At 42.5% G+C, this 17,366-nt stretch overlaps 3 protein-coding genes across 3 annotated transcripts; 1 reads left to right on the forward strand and 2 right to left on the reverse strand.

Moving 5' to 3' along the window:
• Positions 1-2,144: 2,144 nt before the first annotated feature.
• LOC105019885 (toll-like receptor 13) lies at positions 2,145-5,626 on the forward strand. Its single transcript, XM_020042269.2, has one exon. It carries the CDS (start codon positions 2,233-2,235, stop codon positions 3,262-3,264), a length of 1,032 nt encoding a protein of 343 aa, XP_019897828.2. The 5' UTR covers positions 2,145-2,232; the 3' UTR covers positions 3,265-5,626.
• Positions 5,627-5,641: 15 nt separating this feature from the next.
• Positions 5,642-9,743, reverse strand: hpxb (hemopexin b). The gene is made up of 10 exons (XM_010886400.4): positions 9,590-9,743; positions 8,765-8,787; positions 8,519-8,638; positions 8,086-8,243; positions 7,758-7,911; positions 7,385-7,597; positions 7,091-7,183; positions 6,863-6,993; positions 6,610-6,757; positions 5,642-6,067 (listed from the first exon to the last, which is right to left on the reverse strand). Exons 1-10 carry the CDS (start codon positions 9,652-9,654, stop codon positions 5,841-5,843), a joined length of 1,332 nt encoding a protein of 443 aa, XP_010884702.1. The 5' UTR covers positions 9,655-9,743; the 3' UTR covers positions 5,642-5,840.
• A 1,102-nt stretch (positions 9,744-10,845) lies between these two features.
• LOC109614918 lies at positions 10,846-15,792 on the reverse strand. Its single transcript, XM_020042271.3, has 2 exons — positions 15,452-15,792; positions 10,846-13,724 (listed from the first exon to the last, which is right to left on the reverse strand). Exon 2 carries the CDS (start codon positions 13,654-13,656, stop codon positions 11,107-11,109), a length of 2,550 nt encoding a protein of 849 aa, XP_019897830.3. The 5' UTR covers positions 13,657-13,724; positions 15,452-15,792; the 3' UTR covers positions 10,846-11,106.
• Positions 15,793-17,366: the final 1,574 nt, after the last annotated feature.

A 17,366-nucleotide genomic window follows, 5' to 3' on the forward strand; every position in this document is an offset into this window, starting at 1 on the left:
GAAATAGCGACGTTGTGAATACATATTTGTGAGTACTGTTGGCTTATGGCTCTTTGGCAGAATAACAAGAGTATAGGACTTTCATACATTTAAGACATTAGGAAAAGACATGCTTTCTCACAATACATATGTTTTAGTTTTGTCCTAAAATAATTTAGGTATTTATCTACTAATAATCTAATTTGCAGGAGATAATCATTATCATTAAAGAAAACTTTTTTGTGACCAATGCTTATCATTTGGTTTGCTAGTTATTTTCAAGACCGCAATATGTTGTAGGTGTTAATGTTATTTTAAACATTACAGTTTTGTTGATGTTTTCTGTCTTTGTTTCAGAATCCAGATTTGAATTAGACTTCAAGACTGTCACCATGGCACTCGGTATATCCATGCCGGGAATAAGAAATGGGTCTACATTTTATCAGCAGAGAGTTTTTCTCTCGTATCTGCTGTATAGTTGGATTCTGGCTGATCTAGCATATGGGTACTACCTGAAGAACTGCAAAATCCGTGGTAATCTCAATGATTCTTTCGACATTAAAGTACTTTGTGGCAAGAGGAACCTTGAAGTCATACCTACAGACATTCCACAGAACGTAAGCATTTTAGACTTGGCCATCAATAATGTTTCCAAGATTGGAATGATGGATTTTCAAGGCCTATCAAAACTCAGAATTGTTAACATATCATGGAACCAGATTTCTGAAGTCAACAATGGTGCTCTTGGACACTTAAAGGCTCTTCAAGAGCTTAATCTGGCTCATAACAGACTCACCACCCTGTCTGAACACTTGTTTCAGGGCCTGGCCAATCTTTCCCTGCTTCGTCTGGACGACAATCTCATCACAACCATTGGGTCCTCCTCTTTTCAGCATCTCTTCAATTTGAAGACAGTGAATTTAACCAATAACAAGCTATGTAGTATAAAAGAAATTCAGAACATTGTGCAATTACCACATTTACAGGAGTTGTACGCTGGGAGTAACAGATTCACTTCCTTTCAGTCACAGGAGCTATCAAACATGTCATTAGGACTGAGGTTATTGTATTTATCTCAGAATCCTTTGGAAATCTTTCGGATCACAGCAGATGTTCTTCCTTACCTTGAAATGTTAGACCTTGCCTACTGTGGCAAACTTGAAAGCTGGGATGTAGACAGGTCTTTTCTGAGGAATGTCAAATTTCTCAATTTGAGTGGCATTCAGATGTCTTTTGAGAAGATGAGTATGGTTCTGCAGACTGTCAATTCCTCATTAGTCTATCTGAGACTGTATAAAATTAAAAAAGAGAAGGTCAAAGGTCTCATTGATGTTGCCTGTCATATACCCACGCTTAGATTACTCCGAGTGCGTCTCAACAACTTATCCGTTCTCTCTGAGGATTTTCTGCAGTCATGTAAACAGCTAACCGATGTGGACATGAATGAAAACAATGTTTTTCATCTGACTGAGTTTTCATTAAGATCAATGGTGCACCTGAGTGTTTTGAAACTAGGCCACAACCATCTTTCTTCTGTGCCAAATGCCACAAGAAATCTACCGAGTCTGACGTTACTGGATCTCAGCTTTAATTTCATAAAAAAACTAGAGTGCTTAGATTTTGCCAATCTTACAGGACTCACACACCTCTTTCTTTCCCGTAATCAAATTTCCAATATTGGAAAATGTGTTTTCCAGGATTTAAAAGAATTAAGGGTCCTAAAACTGGGATCAAACAAAATACTGAACTTGAATGATGCCTTCATGAATGTTTTGCCCCAACTTGAGACTTTGGTTTTGGTATTCTGTAAGCTGAGCTGTCTCAGAACAGGAGACTTTAAAAGCTTACAATCACTCAAAACATTGCATTTATATGACAATCAGATTGATAACATGGAAAATGGGACCTTTGAGGGATTAGGCAATCTTACAGAACTTATTCTGTCATCAAATAAGATCTCTCAAGATTACATTAATCACAATGTTTTCAGGGGACTTACACACTTAAGGACTCTTGATTTATCTTCCAATTTTATTACATATACAACTGATGGTTATCTGAACTCTCCACCATTCTCTGACCTGACCTCTTTGGAGAACCTGTATATCCATAGTCAACGTCACAAGGGAATGTGTCATCTACCAGTCAACTTTCTTGAAGGTCTGAAATATTTATTGGCTTTCAAGGCAGGGAATCATTCACACGCCAAAGTTATGGTTCCTTGATATCAGCAAGAACGAGTTCACAGCCCTCATGCCAAAGCTGTTCCACCCAATCCCAAGGCTCAACAGACTGTACCTTTCTAAAACCCACCTTCAATCCTTAGATTTCATCATAGGTGCCCAACTGAATAGAGTCACTTATTTGCAAGTGAGCAAGAATGAAATCACAGTAGTCAATGAGACAGAATTACGTTCCCTCCCTTCATTGACTTACCTGGACATGCAATTCAGTACTTTCACTTGTGGCTGCAGCATTGCTTGGCTTATTCAGTGGATGGGTAGCGACAATCAAACACAAGTTGTTGCCGCCAATATGTTTACCTGCAAATATCCTGGTGAGTTTAAGGTTACTAAACTGTTGGACCTGGATCTTCAGTTCTGCTCGGTACCACTAGGCCTTTACTACTGCATTTCCACTACCACTCTAGTCCTTTTGACTATGCTGGCATCCTTCACCTACCACTTCCTGAAATGGCAGGTTGTTTACGGCTATTACCTCTTCCTGGCTTTTCTCTATGAAAACAAGCGGAAACAGAGAAAGCCCCTGACGAACGGCTGCGAGTACGACGCCTTTATCTCCTACAATGTCCACGATGAGCCCTGGGTTCTGAGGGAGCTGCTGCCGGAGCTGGAGGGGCATCAGGGCTGGAGGCTGTGTCTCCACCACCGGGACTTCCAGCCAGGCAAACCCATCTTAGACAACATTGTGGACGGTATCTACGGAAGCCGCAAGACCATCTGCGTGATGAGCCGCCGTTACCTGGAGAGCGAGTGGTGCTCCCGGGAGATCCAGGTGGCCAGCTTCCGGCTCTTCGATGAGCAGAAGGACGTCCTGATTCTGGTGTTCCTGGAGGAGATCCCAGACAGGCAACTGTCGCCCTACCATCGGATGAGGAAGCTAGTGAAGAAACGCACCTACCTGAGCTGGCCCAGAGCTGGGGAGCACACTGGGGTTTTTTGGCAACAACTGCGACTGGCTTTAGAGACCAAGGATGTCCCTGCCAGGGATAATCCCATCCTCACCGGAGTGGAGATACTGGACTGTGACACTGGGCACTGGTGAAGTGAGTACAGCTCATGATGAGGTCAGGCAGGAAAGGGACTAGTGTAAACTTGACAACCTTGTGTGATTCTGTCCCAGCCGTTACTAGGGTCTTCTCCCCCAGTTAATGTGGAATTTTTTTATTCTTTATTTTTAATGTTGGATGTTAAAATTCAGAACCTTTCCTGGGAATCTAGATGTATTATGATCACCATGGATCAGGACGTGTTTGAAAGTACTAGTGTTCATTGTCCAGTTGTGGTAGCCCTCAATCAATGTATAGGGAACAGCCAATTTGCCGGTCACCCTGTCGATAGAAAATATTTGCGGTTAGGTTAGTTTTTATGTGCCATTAGCCAAAGACCATTGTAAAAAAGGAAAAAAAGAATCTATCTACAATGAGTAAAGCACTAAACATGTTATTTATGTATTGCAAGTTTGTTTAATCTGTACATCCTGATTATGTAGGAGAAGACTGCGTCCATCCCATTAGTAACCGCTTTGCCACATTATGGGGAAACCAAACCAAAACGGAGCTCAAGATGCATATAAATACGACTTGAGGAAGTTGAGCATAGGAAGTGAAACTGGGCCAGTGTCTTTAAACAAACTCAAAGGTTCAAGCAAAGGGATTTGGGTTTTATATTGCATGCGCACAATCATGCCATGGAAATACCACTCAGGAAAGACACACAGTATCACCGAATCTCAACTGGTGATCCAAAGCAAAACAAATGATCGTATATACATTCTTTGATAATCGGTTACTGTCGCCATCAATCAGTCTTCTCCCAAACAAGTTTACAAGCCAACAGAAGTAATCAAACCATATTCAAATTTGTTGTTCTCCCATCATCACCCCGGTACAGTACACCACTCCAGTACACTACACCTGGCTTCAATCAAGTTCACCACCTCACTAGGTAGATGTAGGCCAGTGTTCTTAAATCATTTTTAGACGAGGCCACTTCGGTTGATGAGACATTAGTGTGAGGTCCGCCAAAAGACACAACAATACATCCCTTAATGCATTGGGCAAGGAGAGGACTCACTGGGCAGTGCTGATTGCTACCTGGGGGGCCTAACCCTAACCCCAGCCAATGAAGAACACTAGCCTAAATCATAAACACCTTCTAGCATCAGTACGTTTAGTGACTGATATGCTAAAAATGTTAAAAGAAACTAACCCAAACGCAGTTAATTTGACCAAAGCCGTGCACTAGAGAATCCTTTTCAACATTTCACTCGTCCCCCAAGCTGTGTCCATGACCCATATCCACTTCCTTTTCATAGACAACCCTGTAATTACGGCAGTTGCAATCCAGTTATGAAATCACCATCTGTTGTGTCACATCCTCTTTTAACAATCTTTTTGAGTAATATTAATCACTGCTCTAGTTAACCATGAATCTCCAACCAACACTTATCCACAACACACTTGTTAGCCGCCCTCCTTGTTCACGTGTTGCTGACGAAACTGAGGGTGACTTCCACAGTGTGTCTAGGGGATTAATAAATGCATCAACTTCAGGACACAGTCTTGGCTTGCAGAATACAATCAACGGTCCACTGTTATTATTGTATGGGTCACGTCTCGGAGTCCGATGGCATGTTATAGGCATACCTGTTCATTTTCTAAGTGGGTGGAGAGGTCTGCTTGTCTTGCGAGCTGACATTAATGCAGCTGGGATGGTGTTAAGAAAAACACAGCATGAGAGATGTGGACTCCCTCTCAACCTTAAAGCCTTTACTGAAGACTGCAAGGTACTGGATTTATGGACCATCCATTCTGTCTTTGTCTGGCGGAGTCCACTCTCTCCACTGGAATATCCACTCTCCAATGTTACGGGGACTCACTGGCTTACTCATGTTATCCCATGCTGATTAAATGTTAATGCATTGAAGATAACTCTGTAGGCTTTACTCTGCCCTGTCTCAGGGTGGTTTGTGGTCATTTGTGGTCCCTCTGGTGGTCTGGTGCTTGGCAAAGTGGGTGGAGAAATTTTTTTGCATAGTTGGTCCTGTCCAGGATTTATATCGGATCGGGTGTCTCCAGACCCCACCAGTCAAAGTCTGTAGCATTTATGCTGCAATAGTTATGTGTCAGCGGACTGAGGTCAGTTTGTCTTGTTTTCAGACCCCGTTTTTGATCATTTGGGGTCCCTCTGGTGGTCCCTAATTCCAAACAACTCCCCTAATCTTTTTTTATGATCTTCTGTTCACATGAGAATATTAACACACTTGTATTTATAATTATTTTGCTTGTAATTGCTATTAAGACAATTTATTATCATTCTTCACTTTTATTGCTTATCATATTTGCTTCCTTGATTGTGTTATTTAATTCAGCCAGTATCTCAAATATCTCATGAATGAATTCAAATTAATGACAACATTTCATCTTTTTTAAACATCTTTTTAATTTGTGTGAAGCATAAATGTGATGCTAATAAAGAATTATCTGAACATATAACATTTGTAGTTTGGATGATTTATGTACTGTCGGGTTTGAAGCAACAAATGATTTTGACTATGTTGTCAATTAAGTTCAGATGAGTTCACAGTTTTTCTTCCAACAGGGCCTCGCACACTCGCATCTAGTCCACACAGCCAAAAATGTCTGGGGTGATTTTTATAGGTATTGGATTGAGCTTGCTTAAAGCCAGAATCATGGGGCTCTCATAGTGGTAGTAGTTGGAGCCCACAAACACTTTGACGCCATCAGGGCCACACATGCCTGCCTCAATGCCAGACAATGGCAGGGGGAACTCTGACCCCACCATCCTAGGGGTTGCAGACAGGTCAATGTCCCGCATCTTCTGTCCTGTAGGGGGTATAGAGATTTTTTTTTATGGAAGATGTTGAAATTGAGAACCTTTCAAGGGAATCTTCAGACAGGTGACAAACTAAAGGAAAAACCAACATAGTTTCTCAGTAAAGAGTTGGGCCGTCACGAGCCACCAGAACAGCTTCAATGCGCTTTGGCATAGATTCTACGAGTCTGGGAAAATCTACTCGTGGGGGATGGAACCCCATTCTTCCAAAAGATATTCCCTCAGTTGGTGTTTTGATGGTGGTGGTGGAGAGCACTGTCTAACATCTGTGCAAAATCTTCCATAGGTGTTCAATTGCATTGAGATTCTGTGACCGCAAAGGCCATAGCATACGATTTACCAAATATTCATGCAAATCAAATCATAATTGTATCATTCGGTACACATGTATGGAAGCGTCTGCATTCGTTATGTTTGCCTACTCATTTATTCAGGTTTTTCCTTTAATTCACCAACTGTCTGTGGATGTTATATGATCACCATTGATCTGGAGGGGTTTGAAAGTGCAAGTGTTCCCTATTCAGTTAGTTACCTTGAATAACATGCACAATATGGTGATCTGCACAGACAAATGCTGCGTTCACAGGCCCTTCGATGCCCAGCTCGTCCTTCAAGCTTTTAGGGTAACCCTCAATCAGTGTGGAGGGAGCAGCCGATTTGTATATGTACACCTGGTTGCCCTGTCAATAGGAAATGTTGGCAGTCGAGTTAAAAACTAACAAAGACAAGTCTATAATTAGTAAAGCACTTAACGGGTTATTTATTTCCTGTAACGTTTGTGGTACCTTGATGAAGTATATCTTGTCGCTGTAGGAGAAGACAGCGTCCACCCCGTTGGCCACCTCCTTCCAAGCCCTGCCGATGGGGAACGCATGTTTACCGTCACGATGGGTGTCCAGCCGCATATAAATATGACCTGAGGAAGGGAGGCGTACGAAGTGGGCAAGGCTCCTTACCAAAATTCATGTTGGTTTTCTATGCGCGCAATTAAACATAAAATGCTTAATTCTTACCAGCGAAGGCATAGGTTTTGCCTGAGTCGTCTGAGGTGATTGCGTCTAGAGTCACTTCACTGCATTTGGGAACCTGTACATCACTCCCATGACCTACAATCCACAATAGCATGTCTTAACCAAATACGAAATATTTCATAGTGCTTGCTCTTTATTTTTCGCATCTCATAGCAATTGCACTGTGCATGACAAAGGTAAGGTTAACAGGTAGCAACAAAAACAGGATTATGCTAATATTTTATTGAACTGATTTACAGAAAAGCTAGGGTAAACCCCTTCGCATGGTTCTCTTACTGAAGTTAGCGCACTTCATGAAGTAGCGCCGGGCGTCCTTGGGGTACGTTCCCTCCACCGCCCCGGACACAGGGTTGAACCGCGTGAAGTTGTGGCCATGGAAACAGTAGTGGTGCTCTAGCCAACGGAAGGCGGACGTGCAGTTGGGCAGGTGGGCCCACTGTCTCTTCTTCACTGCTTGTGTGGCGAGGTCGTAGTTGTACACTTCATCTCCTTGAAGAGAGAAAACACGTAAAGCTCACATTAGGGCTAGAAATCTAGACTTTAATAATAAGTTAATTGTGAGTGCATAATCCTGCAGTGCTTACAGAAATAATACTGATTTACTTTCGATATTGTCTGGTGTGAGGTGTCCAGGGGCCGTCGGTCTTACCCTTAAAGAACAGGACAGAGTCGGAGGTGCACTCTCCACTGGGGCACTCCACTGCAGCGTCCAGATGGCTCGGCACCCCTGGGAAGTCCAGCTGGATGTCCTTGGGGTAGCCCTCCTCCAGAGTGTGGTTGTAGTAACTGAACACTTTGTCGTCCTGCATTGGAAGATGGCTGATGTCTATTGACTACTGACAATACTTAGTGAACACAGTTTAAATATTGATTACTGGTTAAAATAGAAACAATGGCGTCGGACGTTTAAAAAATATATTATAAGTGAAAGCAGATATTTATGTTGATATTAGGTACGTCGTCGGTGGTGACGGTACCAGGAAAAAGTAGATGTGATCGTGGTCCTGAGGTTTTTCCTTGTTGTGCATACGGAAGGCAGCGTCCACATGGCCCAGGTGGTGGTGGTCATTTAGTTCTTTGAAGAACTCCTTGGTGAGCTGCGCTGGACCTCTGAATCCATTCCAGAGGTGGTCTCCTGTAACGAGCACAGCGTAGCTCTGGTGTCAGAGACACTCACAGAAATGTCAGTTAACACTCTGTTTATGAATTTCTACGGCGAGAGGCATTGAAAAATATCTAGCACAAACCAGCAGTTGATGGCCAGACCTGATGGTCCATACCACAATCCACACATCAGCTAACCATACCACTGTACTGTCCGAAAGGGCACCTAATGACAATAATATATCATGAAAAGGCAACTGTAGGCAGAATGGAGAGAAAATACAACTCCTGAAATGGTTTTAATACCCTTAAAGAAGAAAGTGTTTCCTTTCTCGTCAGGGGCGATTGCGTCAAACTCGATGCCGGCACACCGGTCAGGTTTGGCTTCATGGTGGGCCTCGTCAGTAAGGTGGGCTTCGCCGTGGTCTTATAAGCCAATCAGCAAGTTTTTTTTAAGAAGTCAAGGAACAAAGAGATACACAAGCAAGAGAATCAGCACCTATCCATACCATCCCCCACCCCACCAACATCCTGTATGCACTGTGGACTCACCTGCCATCATGAAATCATGGAGCCTGAAAAGACAGGTGGAGAAAAGCCATAATTTATCATAAACCACTGTCATAATTTCGATGAGCAATTACACAGGATATTCGGTCTGGTCCTTAATGTCATAGCTATGGCTTCCAGTTGGAGAGAACATGCTGTTGCATACAGACTTTTTCCATTTACAGTAGCTCAAAAGGATGTTTAATCAGTGACAGGATTATTGAGACCTATCTGACTTTGACCACTCTCTGTGTGTTTGGGTAATTATTGATCCCGCCTCTGACTTTGATACTGGCAAATTATGAAACCTTTTATGTGGGAGTACAGTGTGCAGTTGTGTGGCGTGCATCATACATGACTACAGACTTGGCAAAGCATAGAGTCTAAACAATCTTGATCAGTTAAAAGTGAATAAAGAGGCAATTTGACACTAACATTTGATACTGCTTTGCAAAGTCTGATAAGGATGTTTTTCAGTTGCTGCATGTACCTCAGGAACCTCATTTCAGTTGCACATGCTACCTTCAATATGCCTTCATTGCACACTTAGAATTGCCTTTTCTACTTGTATTTGCCTTCATCGCAAATCTATGCATTCCATTTGGAACATACATTATGCTTAATACTAAATACTTTTTTTTAATGTTCTGCTGTCTTCTATTTGCACTTCTGGTTAGATGCCATTTGGTAACTGCATTTCGTTGTACTGTATTTGTACTGTTTAATGACAATAAAGTTGAATCTAATCTAATTAAAATCTAATTGAGAGTGAATGACATAATAATGAAAAGCATTTTTTTAGGAAAAGATTAGTTGATCAGTACTCACGTTGGTGCAGCATAGCTGAATGCGATTGCCAAGACCAGGAAGAGCGTTTCGCATAGAAGCCTCATCTTGATCGCCCCTTTGGGTTCAGGTACTAACGAAAGCTGGACGGGGAAAGGTGCGTAAGCAGAGACTGACCAGACTTTATGCTGGATCTGTGTGTGGGTGGGTGGATTTCCCAACTTGTCTTTGTGTTAGTGGGTGTTTGGACATTTCTGTGTGGTGTTTGCTTTAGGCACAGGGGGGGTGTAGGACTTTTTGCTGTTGCAAAATGTTTGCTTTTTATGAACTAATGGTATCTATAAAACACACACACATTTTGAAATATTATTTTATATCTATCTCATACAATGCCATTGCAATGAGCATACATCAACATTAGTAATACTTCTGAAAATATACTATTTTCTTTATATGCCAAGTTCTAGTAAAATTACAGTAAATTTGCTGTCATTGCCAGAGTCCAGGAGAAACACTTTGGTCAAGTTTTTGCCAGAACTTGTGGGTTCATAGGAACACAGAGATCAGCTTTCTGAGACAAACACAGAGGGAGTTGTAGAGGTTGACAGGAGGACCCTTTGTTCCTCTTTATTTTTCAATGGAAAAAGAACTGGATGTGTAAACAAGTGAAATGTACATAAAAAAAGATTGAAACCCTTAACCATAGTGTACATCCATATTTCCATGTAATTGACAAACAAAACATATAAACTGTGATTAATTCAGACTACATTTGATTATATTTAGGATAAAGGTCTTTTTATTGATTTATTCACTTCCACTGAGTCTTAGTCTATTACACCTGGATTTCACAACACTACTACTGGGAAGGACTTTTCAACAGCCTGAAGTTATTAGAGGTGAATTTAACCAGATCACACAATAGGTTGTTACACGTTATATGAACGATTTTGCTAATAGTTTGGTTATTTTGTGAGTAGTCACCTACACACGAGAACAGCAAGCCATACCAAAACTGTCTAAAAAAGCAATTAATACTCTAATAACATGTGCATTTTCCCCTTAACTTAGGTGTTATTGTGTGCAGTGTTAATAATACAAAATAATAAGTCTTAATAAAGTCAAAATATCTCGCTACTGTAGTAATTATTAAAATGAAAATACTAATGTGGTTCTACAAAATACATTTTGATATATATATAGCTATTTCATTTATTTAAATCATAATTTAACAATTTATATCATAATTTAATAATTTAAGACATGTGCATCTTAAAGAACAATCAAAGATTCTGTTGAGGAAATTGTTGTAATAATAAATATGTAATCTTTACTGTCTTCCACAACTTCATTAGTCTGTTTTCTCCACAACTCAAATCTACAGTCTGTGTTCTTTCTCCATTTTACACTTTCTACCTTTTGATTCTGATCTTTTTAGAAGAACTCATGGAATTCTCAACCGAAACCTCTAGAATTATCTTGCAATAGTAGTTGTTGACTAAAATCTTCATACGTTCACAAGTGAATACTTGCTCCTTTATCTTCACCCTTTCAGCGCCTCACTTGTATTGGTAGATTTTTACACAGTGGTTCATGCTGTCTGACACCGCTAGCTGACCCTCGGGCAGCAGGGCAAGCCCTCTGGGGCTGTTTAGACCTTGGGTTACAATGGGCCAGCCTAGGCCATTTGCAGGGTACAGGAGGACACGGTTCAGCCTGCCCCAGTCTGCCACCAAGACATCCCCATCACAGTCAATGCTGAGACCCCCGGGGCAAGCCAGGACTGGACCCATGCCGGAGCACACCCCCAGAACACGGATGGTGTTCCAACCAGGTTCCAGCACTCTTATGCAAGGCACACGGCCTGTCTCGTTTCCCCGTTCGGACACCGCCATCAGCCCAGAGGTCAGGCAGGCAGCCACCAGGTAAGGCCGATGGAACCCTGTAACAATGGTGCGTTCCACCTTGGCGCCCGTCTTGGGGTCCAGCTTCAGGGCCATAAGAGTTCCGCGCTTAATGTCGGCTATCAGGAACTCATCCAGACGGGTGACGGTCACTCCCCTGGGTGCATCTAGCTCTTCATGAGTGGATCCTATCACGTTGCCGCCGAACGTCTGGAGGAGGCGTCCGTGGCGGTTGAACACCAACACAGCACGCTCTGCAGCGCAAGTCAGCGCAATGAGGCCCTTTTCATTTACAGCCACATCAAAGTAGTTGCAGATGCGGGCGGATCTTTCGGTTCCGACAGGGGACACCTGCTGTACAACATTCTTCTGAAGATCAGTCACTTGAATTCGGGCGTTCCCACAGTCCACCACAAAGAGCTGCCCTTTGAAAGTGGCATGGATCCCACTGGGCAAGTTGAAGTCAGAGCGTCCTGAACCCAGCTTACCAAACTGCTTGACAAGATTTGCTGACTCAAAGGCACTTGAACCACTTTCCTCCTCTAAGTCTCTCAGGATTGGTTCTGGTTTGCCTCTTCTTCCCCAGTCATATTGTTGCTCCTTGGCTAAGGTGTTACCTTTGTTGTCGATAGCAGACATGGACAGAGATCGGCTCACACGATTACAACCTAGACCCCTTCCCTGGGATCTTGAATCTCGTTCATCAGGACTTGTAAGGCTTTTGCTGACAGACTCAGATCCATTACCTTGCTCCAAGGTTGAGGGGACAGAAGATAGATGAGTCTGGTTGGCTCTTTTAAATCCTAGGTGATCCCCCTTGCTCCCATTGATCAAGGAACAAGTTTTGCCGGAGAGGTCCGCTGCGGACATAGCACGTCTGTGTTCCTGTTTCAAGGAACTATTGTTGCTATGTGAGGGACTGGTGATGTGGGTGTAGCTGGAGTCCTCACTACCAGGTGGGGAAGGAGGACTCCCTTCATCAGCAGACGTTCCACGGGAGGATTTGCTGGGTGACAGGCTTTGACGAGAGCGAGTATGTCTTGAGGAGAGGTCTAGAAAGCTGTAGCTGGAACGGTTTCCTACTCTGCCAGCGTTGGGCGAAGTCTGCGGTTTCCCACAGTGTTCAGATCTGTTGCCATCTGGAGAGCTGGAAGGTTCCTCGCTTGGGATGAGAACCAGTGTTGTTTGCTTTTGAAAATCTTTGAGAATAGAGTGTTTCTTGTTTCTATTTTGTCCAGAGTCTAGTTCATCTCCCTCTAACTCCCCGTGACTGGAGATTGGAGGGATTGCCAGAAAGAGTTCCTGGCGATGTGTGTCTGAACATATAGACTCTTTTTCCTCATCCACAGATAATTTAGATGCTCCAACATGCCGGGGACTGAGCGGAGGCTTTGAGACTGGTGACTTTATCTCATCCCCATCCGTGGTGGACAGACGGAGCTTCCTGACTACACGCATGTTCCCACTATTTAATGGAGATGGAGAGTCCTTCCGAACTTCAAATGATCCACGGTCTCCAAATTTCATCTCCCCTGAGTGAAGAGCACATTTTTTCCCTGTCTCACCACAGACACCAATAGGGTAGTTCAGGTCTTGATCCTGGACTTCCACCTCACCTAACCTCAGATCTTTCAGCTGGGTACCTGGCAGGAAGGTGACCCTCTTCAAAGACAGGGAGATTTCCCAAGGCTGCAGAACTTCTGCCACTCCCCTCTGAAGCTGGTTCTTATTGTGTCCACCACCGTTTCCTCCCCATCTATGGATCTGGTCTTTGAGTTGTCCCAGTTTACGGAGCTGCCGGTCCACCAGAGACTGTCCAACTCTGACCGCAGCAGCATTCTCCCTCTTGACCTGCTCGAGGCGGCGCTGGGCTTCCCGGTGGTCCTGACCTACCTTTTCTACCACTCGGCGTTCTTGTCTATGAGCCTCAAAGATAGCATTGTCAAGCTCTCGGTTCACTTCCTCCACCTCACTTGTCTGTCGGTCTCTAAGGCTCTGCAGCTCTTTCTCACCCTGTTCTAAGTTGCAGAGCGCCTGTGTCACCCAGCTGGGTGGATTGGTAAGGGATATTGGTGTGAATATGGACCCCCTGGGGGAGGTTATATCTCCTTGTGTGGGGTAGGGTGGTGACGAGCTGTTAGGTGACATCAGGCCTGAGAGGCCAGTGAAAGACCCTTTTCTCTCAGACTGAGACCTCATTAACATCACGGAGGATAAGATGGAGAGTTTGTCTTAATCTGGTATGTTTCAATCTTCAGCTGGTTGTTTAATCCCTGGGAAAAGAGTGGGAATTAGTTGAATTCGTGTTTTCAGAAATAAATGTAAAGCAATAAAAGCGAGAGACTCAAGTAGAATTTTCTTTTTAATTCCTAAATGACTTTGGTAATCTAATTTATAATCTAAAAATGAATAGACAAGATGTCTAAAAGCTTACAAAATGTATAGATACATTTTATATACGTATCTGTGGTCCTTTGACTGTAGCAATGCCGAGTTGGTGTAACTGTCCTACATGCTCCTGTAGTCTGTCTATTGTGTTCTCATATCATGCCCCTGTCCCCAGACCCTTAGGTTTGACTCTGTTTTGCAGGAGTACAAGCTTATGCCTCGGAAAACAACATAAAGATCCTAAAATCCCTCCGTGCGTTACTCGTGCATTGACATGTCATTTTCTTGGTAATTGAGATGAGAGAGGTTCAGGGACTTTAAGGTTTTTTTCAGCTGACACTTTCCTCTTCCAAGCCAATTTAACTCTCAGTGCTTCACTGGGTCAATCACCTTGGGACCAACACTGTCTCCTACTGTCACTTATCATGGTAGCTAACTGAAATGGTTTTGTTGCAACCAGAACACAGACCTCCATTGTCTTTATTTCTGGACGGCATTGCTTGTCTGCTAAAGGCACTGAAATTGAAACCTGTCTTTCACTGCATACAAAGTGCCTTTAAATGACAGCAGATAATGTCAGGTGCTCATCGTCTGGATGATGTTGTATAGTTTTCTATACTGATCATCAGTGTCAAGTAAAACATGCACAATGTGTGGATGTAGATTCAGCATGAAGCCTTAATGGGAGAAACCTTAAAGTCCCAGGAGCAAAACAACAGTGCTTTTTCTAGGATGAGAGGTGGGATATCAGTTTACCTCAATGTGCTGCACAATAAGGTCCCTCTGGAAACACATGACCTCAGACTGTGAATGGGTAAAAACAGTTCCTCACCTACTGAATAGACAGACCTGGGATTTATCTATATAGGACAAATAACCTGTGCCAAAAAATACCCTGATTGATCCTTTCCGAATACGCATTTGGAGAAAAACAAATATTTGTAAAAAATAAAACATCACACGGAAGAAGAATGAACACTTCAAACGTAACAAAAGATCAACTTTTCAACTTCTTCACATTTTTCTGAATACAACCGGGGCAAACTATAACTGTAGAGTCTTGGGCTTGTGTGATGGAATGTTCGAAAACAGGACTGTGTGTCAATGTTGAACAAATCCCAGTCACAATGTTGAAGTGGGGCCACCAGTCCCCTCTCACATTACCCAGCTAAATGTTGAATGAAGGGCGCTGGTTGCCAAGTTACCTGGGGACTTGCATGGCATTAGCTGAGGTGCTGAGTGGATATATAAAATGATAACATTCATATTGAGGACCCCTTGCAACAGGATCAAGTGTTCAACATCCGTTACTTGATATGTATGATGACTGAGAAGCTATGTGCGAAATTACTGAACTAGATTCCCAAAAAGAATAAACTCATCAACTTAATAAGATCACTAACAAAAAAGTTAAATCTTACAATGACAATAAATTACAGTTAAATATTTATATTTTTTAAATTGTCCAACATTTCGGATACATTTTTCATTGACATGCCTGGCACAGTACTTGAGCAAACCGATGGTATTCATGCAAAATCTTTGTACTTCCTAATTTTGTTTTTATTCACGCTATTAGACATTCATACATTTTGAGGAGAAACAGTCTTACCTGGGTTAGATGCACTCATGTTCCTCCAGTTCTCTCCATGATCTGTCCTATCGTGTCACATCTTTCCTCTCTCCCGTCCACACCTTGCAGTCACACCCCCTTCAGCCACTTTCCCTCCCCTACCTGCCTCTGTCTTTTTCTTCTTCACTCTTCAGAACTGTTCAGAATGCCCATCTAAATGTCATTACATGCAGTCGGTTTCTCTTACATACACAAATCACCACAGAAAACCCGTTTACAAATTTCTGTGAAATTCTATTTCCGTAACTTAATAAAAAATTGCCTACAACATTCCTGTTAACAGATCTCATAAACAAATGTAAATTATTCCTCCCCAACAACCTGAGTCCTTTTTTTTTAAGCGTGATTCCACAATCAACCATATAATTTGCAAGGTCAAATCGTGTCAAGAGGCAAATAGCCAATATCCTGACGACACACAGTGTTTGAGGCATTGCACAATCTTAGATCACTAGATTCATAAAGGAGGGCAGATTTTCATTTACATGTTGTAACCACTAGATGACGGCAGATAGCGGTGGATGGCATAACGAGTCTGTACGTGCAGATAGGTAGTAGGAGCAAACATAAGGAAAGAGGATCATTTGAATGACTTGCCACAGCTGTTTAGATATGTTCATAAGCCCATAACAGCTACACTGAACAAAAATATAAATGCAACATGCAACAATTTCAAAGATTACTGGGGTACAGTTCGCATTAGGACATTGATCAACTCTACGTATGTCTATTCTGTATATTTCACATGACAGGAAATACATCCATGCGGCTGTTGGTCACAGATACAGATGAGATGAGGCGGTTGAGGCAGGTTTCTGACAGTTTATGCTTGAGTCTCTTCGGATGAGTATACCCATTGTTTCATCAGCTGTTCAGGTGGCTGATTTCAAACGATCCCGCAGGTGAAGAAGAAGGTCCTGGGCTGGAGAAGTTACGATCTGTGGCGGTGAGTCCATTTGGTAACAGTTTATTTACTTTACTGGCCATCTGCCAACCAAAATTCTTTAAAGACCGTTGGAGACAGTTTATAGTAGTGAAATGGACGTACTCTCTGGCAAATGTACTGTATTTCTGATATGGGGAGTTGGTTTTGGGGAATACATTTTGTAAGTTCATTGTTTTCTACTGGGGACCACTTCAACCCATTATTTTAATAGGGGTTTATTCCAAACTGGAATCTAAATTACTCAGAATTATTGTGGGGTTGTTTTTTTCTTTGCAAAAATGTATGACTTTTACTCCAAAATAATTTCAGTTAAAGCAGCTTATATTTTGGGTTCTGATAAGGTATGTACATTGAATTCATTGGGCCTTCAAAAACTATATTCTTGTACAATAATATCTATTCTTAAAGTAAAATATGTACTTGACAACAAGATTGCTTTCCCCTTTATTGCTTTACCTTACAAATACAGTGATAACACCATGTAGGCCTAAAGCTGTGTCTTTAGACTTTCAGTAATAACAGCAATTCATATCAAATTACTTATATGCTTCAGTCCCTGCCCATTGGGCAGTCTCCTCTCTCAGCGTTCATCAGTGCAACTGGGGCTGCGTATGACGCCATCAAAGATTGGGGGTGACTGGAAGCACTGTGGCAGAGATCGTCATGACTTTCGTCCTCCAACTGACTTTCTGTGTGAGTGCAGTTAACAGGCAAACATCAGGACACTCCTGACACCTTTTGGAGCGCCAGGCTGAGTGTCTCGGTCAGTATTCTGGGAGGGTGAACATCCGATACCTGTGTCTAGAACGCTAAATAAACGTTAGTCCACTTGTGGTTTTCCACAACAAAAGTGCATGAACGGTAGATGCTCACTAAACCTACCCCGACATAGGATTTTGTTTAATGTTGTTGTTACCATCTTATATGTTTCAGGTGTGTCTGGTGCCT

The sequence above is a fragment of the Esox lucius genome, chromosome 22 (genome assembly GCF_011004845.1).
Source record: "Esox lucius isolate fEsoLuc1 chromosome 22, fEsoLuc1.pri, whole genome shotgun sequence".
NCBI lineage: Eukaryota > Metazoa > Chordata > Actinopteri > Esociformes > Esocidae > Esox > Esox lucius.

Bases quoted from the DNA above. Each gene is read 5' to 3' on its own strand.
- hpxb (XM_010886400.4), bottom strand. From the start codon at position 9,654: ATGAGGCTTCTATGCGAAACGCTCTTCCTGGTCTTGGCAATCGCATTC. The intron at 8,639-8,764 runs GTGAGTCCACAG...TTGGCTTATAAG, and splicing joins CCATGATTTCATGATGGCAG to ACCACGGCGAAGCCCACCTT. The intron at 6,758-6,862 runs GTACCACAAACG...TCCTATTGACAG, and splicing joins ACAAGATATACTTCATCAAG to GGCAACCAGGTGTACATATA.
- LOC109614918 (XM_020042271.3), bottom strand. From the start codon at position 13,656: ATGTTAATGAGGTCTCAGTCTGAGAGAAAAGGGTCTTTCACTGGCCTC.
- LOC105019885 (XM_020042269.2), top strand. From the start codon at position 2,233: ATGCCAAAGCTGTTCCACCCAATCCCAAGGCTCAACAGACTGTACCTT.